Below are 11,968 nucleotides of genomic sequence, written 5' to 3'. Positions count from 1 at the left end.
GATCCTGATGTGCTCAGGTTCGGATCCTGATGTGCTCAGGTTCGGATCCTGTCAGTCCTCTCCGGCGACTCTCGAGGTGATGGACACCTACTGCTGTCGACTGTGCACTGGCGGGTCTGTGGATGGGTGGAAGAGTAGCCGCTCCATAGACAGGGGCCGGGGTGGGCTGTGTATGAGGGGGGGGTGTAATACAAATTGCTCCAGCGCCGGACTGTCTCCCTTTTAAATGTCTGCCAGCTGAGATGAGCGCAGCAGCTCCTTCTGCACCATTGGCTAAAAACGACATAGAGAGAGTCAAAACTATCCGCCCCCTCAACACTTCAACACACCCGAGGAACAGCAAGAGCATGATGATGAGGAGGAGGAGGAAGAGGGGGCTGAGCGCAAATACGCACATGGAAAAAGTAAAACATCAGCTCTGCATCAGGATAATAAAATGCAACGTATACATGTGTATAATAATTAAAGGAAACTGTACACAGTCCTCGCGCAGACTGTCATGCACCTGTGACACACAACACAGACCTCTGCGCAGTCACATACAAATCCACCAGCGTGAACTATACGTTCGCCTTCTGTTTATGTCTTTGTATGGTAGCAGCACGTTCTCTGGTGATTCGCAGTAAATGTGATGAACTGAAAATAGCTTTTTAGAAATAATTGTCAATTTGCAGAACTGATTTTGGCATGTGGATATTGAAACAATGGCAGCGTGAAGGCATCCGTTGGCCTCTCCTGAGGAGGACGTCTTGTTTGAACTGGCCGTATCTTCTCCCACAGACCCATGTGCGTTACACATGGCCTCAGCCCAGACATCTAATCTGCAATGTGTATGTATTATAGGAACACAGCTGAATGTGGAGAATCAGGCCAACAGCGACTGTGTCCAGCTCCCACTGTGACTGTAACGAGAGGGAAACGCTCACGGTGACTTATTGTCCAAGTCTAATCTATTACTCTGCACATGAGAAGCGTGCGAGCCTCTCAACGGGCTGCAGCGAATGAATGTGACCTTCACCCCGTCACTAGAAACTGTGCAGATTCGTTACAAAAAACGGACCCAGATCCAGTAGCTCCTGATGTGATGCACGTTTTAGGAGCAGCCGGGAGTTTGTTCCTCACAAAACCCAGAGATAAAACGCTGTATTTTGAGTTTAAATTTCACAGAATCAACTTAACAAAACCAACTTTGCTCAAGGAATCAGCATTATGTGACAACATAAGACAACAAGTCAAAATTTTCCTTTGATTGACTTCTATCATTTGAGGCCTAAACGGCTGCTGCCCTGATCTGGTGAGTGGTTGTGTGACTCCCCCTTGTGGCTCCACAAGTTCAAACATCCCTTTAAGCAGAACTCAACCAACCTTAGAGATGATGTTTTATTTTTCCAGACACCGTTAACAAGATTCTTTTGGCATTCTGAAATTAACAGGCTGCAACTTACAAATGATCTGAATACTGTTTGGCTGAATCTGTAACAAAAAGGTGCATTTTCTGTTGACAAAAGCAATGAGAAAATATTCATTAACATCAAATAAAACATTTTCAACTTAGGTTTCCCCCCAAACATCTATGTCATCATTCCATATACAATGCATAAATAAAAGCCCTTCCAGTCAAACCATCATCCACGTTTCACATTCATCCTAATCACTAGAAACTAGATTACATCAAATGTGTCGTTTTTCATCTCCCAACAGTATTTGTAGCTAAAATAAATTAAAACCCTGGAAATATGATGGATAATAAGTCAGAATGTTTAATGACATGCAGCTTTTACCAGACAGGCATCTGCATAGTATGAAGGTAAACTTAAAAAATAAAAATAATAAAAAAAAGGCCTATAAATCAACAGGTTTAGTGGCCGACAGCAGCCGCCCCTGGTTGAGAGGGTTCCGAGGTGACCCTCGATAGTGGGTCATGCTCTTCTCTACTTGCTGCACCAGAACCTTGTGGACTCCGGATGGACCCGGGACAGAGTCCACTCTGGCCTTTGCTTGGACCATGTTGGTCACGTCGCCTAGAGCGCAGACCTTGGGCCTACGTGCCAGAGTGCTGGACCTTTTAGGAGGCACTGGGGGAGGTTTCTTTACCGGGAACCCGCTAGTGCTGCTGCTGCCGCCTTCACCCGGTGGCTCTGCCCGGTGCGGCTGAGGCTGCGGGTGAGGGGACAGGCCGCTCTCCAGGCTCACTGCCTTCATGACGGGGGTGGCCAGGCCAGTGGGGGGCTCAGCCTTTCTGGCAGGTCTCCTGTCTTCTCCCAGGAGAGAGTTGATCCTGCGCACGGTCTGACGCACAGGCGTGCGCTGGAAGGTGAGCGGTGGTCGGCTTTGTTGGGCCCTGGTGCTCCTGGGAGAATGAAGGGTGAGCTTGTTGAAGTGTTGGATGTGGTCTGCCACACGTCGTTTCTCAGTCTCCAGGGTTCCAGGTGAGAGCCGCTGCTGGTTTTGGATTCTGGTAGCAATTTGTGGGAACACTTCTTCTTCATGCGCTGCACTGATTATACTACCTCTAGGGGGAGTACAAAGCTCATGTCTGAGCTCCATGCCTGGCTTGTATGGAGTAGACTGAAGGCCAGAGGAGGCGCCCAGTGTGAAGTGAGCAGGACTCTGAATGTCCAGAGCATCAATCAACCTGCTGCAGTTCATCTGCTCTGCCTCCTCTTCACCGTCTTGCACCATGCACATGATATGGCTACTAACAGCAGCAGTAGAGACAGACTCTGCATCAGCCTTTGCTGCTGGACTACAGTACACACCAGACTCAAAAGCAATACTATCTATATGCAAAGGAGACAAACCTGCAATTTCATTTAGGCCAAAGGTGATGTTCTGTTGGCTTCCCAGGAGGCTCTTCTGGGGCGTGAAGCTGGGAGCCTTGGTGTCCTCAGACAGTACTTTGACAGTCGGAGTCAGTGGGGTGACTGGGAAGTTGTCTTTAGGTTCTGTGAAGTCACCGGAGCTACAGACATCCTGGAATTCAGCAGCAGAATCTGCTGTAACCTTTGTTTTTAGGAGAGTGGGGCAAGTTTGGGTCGGGGGTTCAAATTTTTCATTTTCAAGGGTTTCGGTGCTGGAAACACAACACAGCTTCTGGGGGAGTCTGGTCCCAGCAGGGGGCTTGGTTATGACAATGACAGGCTCAGACACATAGCTGTTCTTTAGACAGACTTTCATGGGAGTGTCTGTGAATGATCCTCCGCTGGAAACCTGGGCTGCTAGAGGTGTGTCCCCACTCCAGGAGATGCGGTGGGCACAGTGTGGGCTCAGCAAGTTATCTTCTGACTTACTCATGTATTTGGAACCTAGAAAAGTGAGGCACCATAAAATGTTACTTATGCAGAAGTCATCATTTGTAGAATTGCTACAGAAAATATCTTATAATCATACTCACAGTTTGATTCTGACTTTTTAGGAGGAACTGATGGACTGAAGTCTGGTTGTTTGGTGAACAGAAAGCTGGTGGTGCTCTCCTGAGTGGCAAGTCTCCAGCCAATGGACTCAGATCCCTTCATTACCAGCATGGAAAGAGAAATGAAAGAGGAGAAACTTTAAAGGAGGTGTTACTTTGTTAAAAGAACCCCACAGGTTTGACCCAAAATGAACCATTAGCTCCAAGAGATTAGTTCTTCAGAGGATGATTTAAAAATCACTCAGAAGAAACAACATACTGGGTTTGTTGAGCAACGACCTTTTATTAAAGACAATAATGTACATTACTTTGGAGCAGAAAAGTTGTGCATCATAGACCTTTACCAGCTCACTGATTAAACCCAACACAAGTTTCAATGTATTTGCTTCTAAGTTCCAATAACATTTGTGACCTGAGTGCTTCACACTGTGAATCCCCAAACCTGCATATGGTCCATGGTAATGAACTATGTGGCACTTTATTGTGACACAGAAACCTGCTAGATTTTCCTCATTATTATTTAGTAGCTAACACAAGTTGGCTACTAAAGTAAACTTAGACTGTTCAACAACAACAACAACAACAAAGTGCCACCGTGCACCATTTGACCCTTCAAACACCACATGTGCAGGCGTACTGTTTGACTTTAATACAATTATAAATGCACCCAATCCATTATTTCACCGCTTTGTGAGAAGTGGAGTGTGACGTCTGGTAGGCACCACACTTACAGCATCTTTGCTGCTCCTCCCCAGGCTGAAGCGCAAGCGCAGAGACTTGCGTGGTGCTTCTTTTTTGTCGACCTTAGGAGAGAAGCAGCCAGCTCTTCCAGATTCAACTCTGAAGAGACAATGAATTCATGTAAAGTAAACATTAGGCCAAGACGCTTATTTAATTCTGTACTTGGGTGTTATGGCGTGTGAAGCATTGATGCTACTATACAACGGCCAGCTCTGTACCTGCTGACAGCATGTCTGCTGCTGAGCCGCCTACTCTTCCTTCGTACAGAAGTAGCAGACTGCCTTTTAGACCTTCCCGCTGGGGACAGGACATTCTGTGAGGAGTCCAGAACTCCTGAAGCGCTGTAAGCTACAAAAAAGGAAAACAAAAGACATTTCCACTTAACCTTTAGAAGTTAGTACGCTGGTTGATGCCCATTAGACCAAGCCCTTATTAATACCTGATCCAGGAGTGGACATTCCGCCGAACAAAGTATTGGGAAGTAAATCTATCCCAAGGTTCTTTTTCACAGATCTACGTTTCTTGTTTGAAAATCCAAAAGAGTGACCTGATTCCAATGGAAGTTTTCGTTTGGAGCTCGGTGTTGCAATCACAGGCGTTGCAGAAGAGAAGACTATCAAAATCACAAAAAGAATTACTGTCTGTCAATACATGTCATTGTAGTTGATTTGAAAACTACAATGGGAGGAAGGCAGAGCTGTAGCAGACAAACAAGCAAAGTTAAAAGCTATTAAAGATGAGAGGAATGATTTCACATTTCTGATAATCATTCATCAAATCACACTGGAAGCAGCCATCAGCATCAGTTCATGCATTTTAAATCTACTTATTTATTTCATTCGCAGCTTTGAGAAAAGAAGGCAAACAGGAATGCAATCACCATGCGACAGGCAGACGCAGGTTTATCTGACCACAGTACCTACCAAGACTGTCTGCTTGGGTAACGTTTGTGGGCGTTTTATTAGTTTTAATCTTATTGAGAGCACCACTGACCATATCTGAAATGTGAGACAAACTAATTATTGTGGTGTTAGTGTGAATCAGAATTGTTTTTATTCGCCAGGTTTGCACAAAACAAACAAGGAATAGCATCCGGTCTGACTCCGTCTTTTCATACCCTCATACCAAACAGTAATTATTTACAACCCACTAATGCCGTTTTCAATGTGCATTTATTGTCTTCTATATATAAAGTGTCCACAAAATAATGATTTACACGGCGATAAAGGTTGTTCCGAATTGGTCTGCAACTAGATATACAGTAAAACTGGTTGGTTGAGGTGAGTTAGTTCTTGTTTATAAATGTCTCTCCAGGAAAGTAATACTTTGGTGACAAACTCTTACCTCCAAAGCTGCGTCTGTGTTTCTTCTTTATCCCTGAGTTTAAGTCCAAATCATCAACATCATCGCAAGCTGGGGACAAAACTCCTGCCTCACAGCCCATCATGACTGGAACCTTCTCGAGAAGGAACTGAGGTAACACACCTACAACACAGACACAGACAAGCATTTACAGCTTTTCAGTGACAGTGCAGAAAGTTGGATCTGACAACTGAGGTGGAGGTGCCTGAAGTAATACCAAAGTTTTTGACATTCTCTATGAAGCAGTGCACCACAGCTGCTTGCAGCTTGAGGCGTTTTTCAGTGTTGGCATTCATCTTCTCCGGACAGTCTCCAGAGTGAAGGAGGTTTGGAGCCAGGATTACAGACAGGTTACTGCTGTCCATCTTATTCTCTGCGCTCCTGAGATTATGTAGGGACAAAAAACAGACAGAATTTTAAAACAACTGGTCGAGTATAGTATAAACTATTACATGGTTGTCTGTTCAACTAACCTCTGGGACACATTGGAAAGGAAGTCAAAAAAGTGGCGTAGAATGCTTAGGTTTCTCTCAGGCAGTATACAGGAAAGCAACAGGGTTGCAGAGGTCCTCTCCTCCTCAGTGGAGATCTGCTGGGCCTTGAGAAAGGCCTCCTGCAGCTCTGTGGGCAGAACAGGCTCTGGTAGCTCCCTGAAGAACTGCTTCACCAGACCAGCCACGTCACAGGGAAGAGCTGTGGACAGGCACTCCTCGCCCGCGTCCACTTTCGCCTGGACAGACAAAAGACACTGTTGTATAGAGACCGTTCCCAGGGTCAAGATCTCTTTGCGACTCCAAGGTCGACCTCAGCCATCACTCACCCTGAGTGCTTTCAGGCGAACGATCGAGCCTGACTTTCTAAACAGCCCCTCTGTGTCGACATGCGCCAAGAGCTTCATACACGCATCAACCAGAAAGCTGCAGAAAACACGTGTCAGTACAAATTCAGGGTGGGATGAGATGAGGATTACAAAAAGACAGCTGATGTAGAATTAAATTATCCACTTGCCTCGGTACACTCCCACATTCCATATTATAGTAAGGCAAGCTCTCCAGGGATACCCCAAAAACCTTGGTCTGGGGAACAATTGAACACAATATTATTCTTGTTTCAAACAATGTGACCCACAGCTTTTAACAGAGTCTTATCATCAAAACTCTTAAATCCTGGCGACATTATCCTTATTTTCCCACATCCACACACAAAGTCACTGACGTGGGTGACACCAGCCCAAGAACAGATGGTCTCTTGTCAGTGGGGGGCGCTTTCAGTGATATGCTAATTTGATTCCACATTAAACAATGCCATCTCCAAAACAATGAGCCTATAAACGTAGTAAGTGTTTTTAAGTAAGTTTTACCGTCGCTACAGATGAGAATCACACACAGAAGCGGTGCTTATGACGGTGATCGCCTGTGAACTCACCGAGTTGCCGGTTGCTGACTTGCTGCTGGCTGCTTTGTTTTTGTTCCAGTTCTTTATCTTTATGCCGTACGCGGTGCGGAGGTGCTGCACAGCTACCAGGCGCATCACATTCCTCTCCATGACCTTCATCTTACACCTCGAGGTCGTTGTGTACTTTCTGAATAATTGTACTTTCTTGCCACGGAGATTAAAGTACTGCTTCCGCCCTGAGCTCCTTCGTAAAACTTTCTCCAGACGCCTCGGGCTAAGTCATTCTCAGTGCTAACTGTCTAAGACTCCTTTCTCCTCCACGCGTCCACAGACTGTCTACAGCAGCAACTATCTGAGATTCAACGACGTTACATTCTGCGGCTCCGAGATTCTAGCTTCCAACTTCAGTTACTAACGATGCAGTTAGTTAGCTAGCGAACATTAGCAAGCTAGGCTAGCGAGTTATGTTACGTCAACAACAAGCCCGTTAGGAAATAACTTAGTTGCTTTTGATCCTCACACAACTTACACTCGCCGTTTGCCTCTTGTCAAACAAATATAACATTCTACGTATTAATAAACTTCGTCAGGTAATTAACTGCATCGTGCCACGGTTCACCCGTTGCATCGGTCACGAGCTCGTCTGTTTCCGTGGATTATTCAAACAGCGGCGCTACTTACGTTCTGCGACGTGATTGGCTGGGAACTCTTTGAATGACATTCAACGGGGCGTGTGTTTTAAGGAACAGAGCAGCCCCACTGGGCGGGTGGTTTCGTGCTGAGCAAGATAAATTTACCAAAAGACGCTTTCCGGTAAACGGCGGACGCTGTGACTCAAATCAATCGCGTATTTGAACGAGGCACATATGCAACCTGGCTGCACGTATTCTGAGCACAGTGCGTGCATTGTGACATACAGTTCTGCATGTGACCCAAAAGGTTCGGTAGTCTTTTACCTTAACGGGTTTTTCCAGTAGGAGAACAGAGGTACGGTTGTGGAAATGAAGGATGACCAGGTCCAAGATGTTAAACGTTGTTATTCATGAGACGTGCCTCATTTATGGCAAAAGTCTTCCATTTCAAGTTTTAAACTGCGTTTAAAGTTCATGGCTGTAATATGTCGCTAAATATGTTTATGAACCACTACATATTAGGGCTTTTAGTTGCTGTCCTGTCTGAGTTTTCATAATCTCACACAACACAGATGATACTCTCACAAGGGCTTATCTTTATTACAGTAGAACATTCACAGATATATACATGAGACAAGGGCGTAGAAATAGACTGACGAAAGAAAGCTGTGTGTTTAGAAGCATTTCCTGTGGACGATGGAGGGGCCGGCCTCGTCGTACTCCTGCTTGCTGATCCACATCTGCTGGAACGTGGACAGGGAGGCCAGGATGGAGCCACCGATCCACACGGAGTACTTCCTCTCAGGTGGAGCAATGATCTAGACAAGAATCACAGATCAGTTAGTTTTCAGACTTAATTTGAGTGATTAAAACCTTTATGTAACTGTTTCCAACCTTGATCTTCATGGTGCTGGGGGCCAGAGCTGTGATCTCCTTCTGCATACGGTCAGCGATACCAGGGTACATGGTGGTGCCGCCAGACAGCACGTTGTTGGCGTACAGGTCCTTACGGATGTCAATGTCGCATTTCATGATGCTGTTGTAGGCGGTCTCATGGATGCCAGCAGACTCCATACCTGGCACGAAAACCATTCATTTTCTAACATTGACACATTTTTTAATGCCTCAGATCAATAAAAGTAGTTGCACCCAGTGCTCACCAATGAAGGACGGCTGGAACAGGGTCTCGGGACAACGGAAACGCTCGTTACCGATGGTGATGACCTGACCGTCGGGCAGCTCGTAGCTCTTCTCCAGGGAGGAGGAGGAGGCGGCGGTGGCCATCTCGTTCTCGAAGTCCAGAGCCACGTAGCACAGCTTCTCCTTGATGTCACGCACGATCTCACGCTCAGCTGAAAAAGTTCACTCGTTGAGAAACAGCAGCTTTCGAGCTGCTGGATTCCAAACAAAGCAGGCGACTCACCAGTTGTGACAAAGGAGTAGCCGCGCTCAGTCAGGATCTTCATCAGGTAGTCAGTCAGGTCGCGACCAGCCAGGTCCAAACGCATGATGGCGTGTGGCAGAGCGTAGCCCTCGTAGATGGGGACGTTGTGCGTCACACCGTCACCAGAGTCCAACACAATACCTATAGCGAGCAGATTAACCACACTTAGTCAGCCATGCGTGACTGGGAAATGAAGACTGGCAGCTCAATACCTGGGTACGGATTTGAATGGACATGAATCAGGTCTGCTTGTTCAAGAATGTTGCACAAAGTGTAAAAGAAAAGTAAAGAAAATCAAAAATGCTGACCAGTGGTACGGCCGGAGGCGTACAGGGACAGCACAGCCTGGATGGCCACATACATGGCAGGAACATTGAAGGTCTCAAACATGATCTGGAGAATAGAGCACGCCAAAGGTCAGAGGCTTGACTGCAGCCAAAATAAATCCAGAACCAGAGCCCTCCAGAGAATGTGCAGTACCTGGGTCATCTTCTCCCTGTTGGCTTTGGGGTTCAAGGGGGCCTCTGTGAGCAGGGTGGGGTGCTCCTCGGGGGCCACACGCAGCTCATTGTAGAAGGTGTGGTGCCAGATCTGTGAAGAAACAACAGCTGATGTCAGGGCTCATTAAAAAGGCTTCAGACTGCCATCGCTCACTGCTTAGGCTGGGAATTCCTAAGTGTGGAAATGCGTGTGAGTGTTAACACACACCTTCTCCATATCATCCCAGTTGGTGATGATGCCGTGCTCGATGGGGTACTTCAGGGTCAGGATGCCCCTCTTGCTCTGAGCCTCATCACCTACATAGCTGTCCTTCTGACCCATACCCACCATCACACCCTGGAGGAGGATGCATGAGAGGCGAGTAAGACACAGGCAGACACTGACATAGACATTATAGGATATATTGGTTGGACGGTCCTCGTACCTGGTGGCGGGGCCTTCCTACGATGGAAGGAAAGACAGCACGGGGAGCGTCGTCTCCGGCGAATCCAGCCTTGACCAAGCCAGAGCCGTTGTCGCACACGAGTGCGGTGGTCTCATCATCGTCACACATGATCAGGCTTTACTGGGGTGGTCTAAAATGTGATGGGATGGGGTGCAAACACAAGGACCTGGGTGTTAGGAGCAGCTGTCTAAACCGTCATAATATACAACAACTGAAGAGTCAAACAAATGATTCCTAAACATATGAGAAGTAATCCACGGTTCCTTTGAAGACCTGCCAACACTGTGACACGTCTTAAGGTTTTATCACAGGCAAACACTACCACCACCCGCCTCAGGGGGTGCTGTAGAGACCTGATTACACAAGCCTTAGGTTGCTATTTATTCCCCGGCTGGTTGTACAACCACTGATACCATATCTCTGCAGGCATGATTGTTCCTGGAACATCTCAGAGCTGCTGAAGTAGCACCAAAAAGGGGCATAACACAGAGACCTGTGATCTATTTTAGGATCAGCGCCCCCCACTGTGCTCAATGGGGTGAAACAAGTGACACATGGGTCTCCTGCTATTTCAGGTATTACGAGAGTTTGTCTCTGAGCCAAGCCAGCTCCATTCATTGAAGCCAATTTGAATGTGTGTACATGTGTACAACATGTATGGAAACTTATGCTACACTGTTGGTGAATCTATTTTAAAGTGAACTCTGAAGGTTTGATTAAAATAGAAAGCTTGTGAAAATAAAATTAGTTAGCCAGTGTTACATCATCTATTAATTCACCATTAGTTCAGATTAAAAATGCTAGACTTCCCATTGAAACCAATTTAATGTACTCACCAAGGTGCACTGGCAGGCGGATGCTTCCACTGGGATGAAGCCTGGGAGTGGGAAGAGCCCCTTAAATAAGACCCAGTCTGGATCCATGGACCAGAGGCGGAGCCGGGGGTTCACACAAGTCCAAATAAGAGCTGCCAGCAAAAATCAACAAGCCACAAGAAAGTATGTTATACATACATGGATGGGACAGCTCTACTATTAAATCAGCTCACACATCTGACACAGTTTATAAAACAACGTGACAAATTACTGCTGAGATGTTGTAGAGAAAGGGGTGTGAAGATTTTTTTGTAATTGTGGCTTTTGGTTTCATTGGGATTATTAAAAGTGCAATTTATTATTAAATAGAACAAAATGAACATAAAAAAACTTCCCAAAGGGAAGTTAAGCTTGTAGAGTTTTCATCTAAGAGTCAGTTTGTGTTTGTGCAACTGTAAGAACTTGAATTCATGCTTTGATGCCTGCTATTATAGCCATAGACATATGGTTAAACTCTGTGTTTTAAAATAGGTAGTATTCACTGCTTTACAGCATCTGTCACACAGCTTTAAAAGCTTTATGAGCCTCAGAGCCACCAACAGGCCTCCAGGATCACCCGGTCACGCAGGACAGCATCACCGGCGTCTTGTTAAGGAAATGAAAACAGTGTATATGTCCAGCCATGCTGAACCACGCTGCTGGTATGTGAGCTGAGCCTCCTCAACGCGTGGAACAGCTGATGGTAACGTCAGCTGGGCTCTGGGTCTAATCTGGCTGTCTGAGTGGCCTGTCGGTGTCAGTGCTCAGTCCTGATTGGACCGGCTGTCTCCTTGTAGGGTTATGGTGAGCAACTGAGTCATTATTGTGCAGCCACTGAGGTTCATGAACTGTGACTTTGCGAAGAGGAACTCCATATTTGTGCTCAACACTTTGCTGTATGTCATCCCTGATGTACACTGCACCTTATGCGGTAATACTCATTTATTTAGGAATTTCATATACAAAGATTCCACATATTTTTTGTTGATACACCATAATTAAAAAAATCATATACAGTCACAATTCAGGAAGTATGTGTCATTTGTTATCAAGCATAATAAATGTGTTCATTGAAGCTTTCAGGTAGACAAGGATGACGCAGATGCACTGAGCAGTATGTAATATGTGGGTTCATAGCTCAGGTAGGTATGTGGAAGCCTTCTTCTATCCCACCACATACCA

General features: G+C 46.0%; 2 protein-coding genes across 4 annotated transcripts; both read right to left on the bottom strand.

The window, feature by feature from the left end:
- Window positions 1–8: 8 nt before the first annotated feature.
- Window positions 9–7,595, bottom strand: arhgap11a (Rho GTPase activating protein 11A). Of its 3 annotated transcripts, XM_055505948.1 has the most exons (13): window positions 6,941–7,595; window positions 6,524–6,591; window positions 6,336–6,432; window positions 5,989–6,245; window positions 5,733–5,896; window positions 5,498–5,638; window positions 5,077–5,151; window positions 4,593–4,766; window positions 4,372–4,501; window positions 4,144–4,252; window positions 3,395–3,509; window positions 2,802–3,305; window positions 9–273 (listed from the first exon to the last, which is right to left on the bottom strand). In XM_055505948.1, exons 1-13 carry the CDS (start codon window positions 7,067–7,069, stop codon window positions 14–16), a joined length of 2,223 nt encoding a protein of 740 aa, XP_055361923.1. In that variant the 5' UTR covers window positions 7,070–7,595; the 3' UTR covers window positions 9–13. The 3 variants fall into 3 exon arrangements, with proteins under 3 accessions (XP_055361923.1, XP_055361922.1, XP_028995675.1); XM_055505947.1 differs by lacking the exon at window positions 9–273 and having other exon boundaries at window positions 1,367–3,305; window positions 6,941–7,594; XM_029139842.3 differs by lacking the exons at window positions 9–273; window positions 5,077–5,151 and having other exon boundaries at window positions 1,367–3,305; window positions 6,941–7,593.
- Window positions 7,596–8,118: 523 nt separating this feature from the next.
- On the bottom strand, window positions 8,119–10,916 carry LOC114848937 (actin, alpha cardiac muscle). The gene is made up of 9 exons (XM_029139862.3): window positions 10,769–10,916; window positions 9,912–10,062; window positions 9,695–9,823; window positions 9,467–9,577; window positions 9,295–9,379; window positions 8,966–9,127; window positions 8,703–8,894; window positions 8,437–8,618; window positions 8,119–8,360 (listed from the first exon to the last, which is right to left on the bottom strand). The coding sequence occupies exons 2-9, from the start codon at window positions 10,038–10,040 to the stop codon at window positions 8,217–8,219; spliced, it is 1,134 nt and encodes a 377-aa protein (XP_028995695.1). The 5' UTR covers window positions 10,041–10,062; window positions 10,769–10,916; the 3' UTR covers window positions 8,119–8,216.
- Between the last annotated feature and the right edge of the window lie 1,052 nt (window positions 10,917–11,968).

Source organism: Betta splendens, chromosome 22, assembly GCF_900634795.4.
Source record: "Betta splendens chromosome 22, fBetSpl5.4, whole genome shotgun sequence".
NCBI classification, from domain to species: Eukaryota; Metazoa; Chordata; class Actinopteri; order Anabantiformes; family Osphronemidae; genus Betta; species Betta splendens.
The sequence above is the reverse complement of the archived record's forward strand: the minus strand, read 5'-3'. Positions and strand labels throughout refer to the sequence as shown.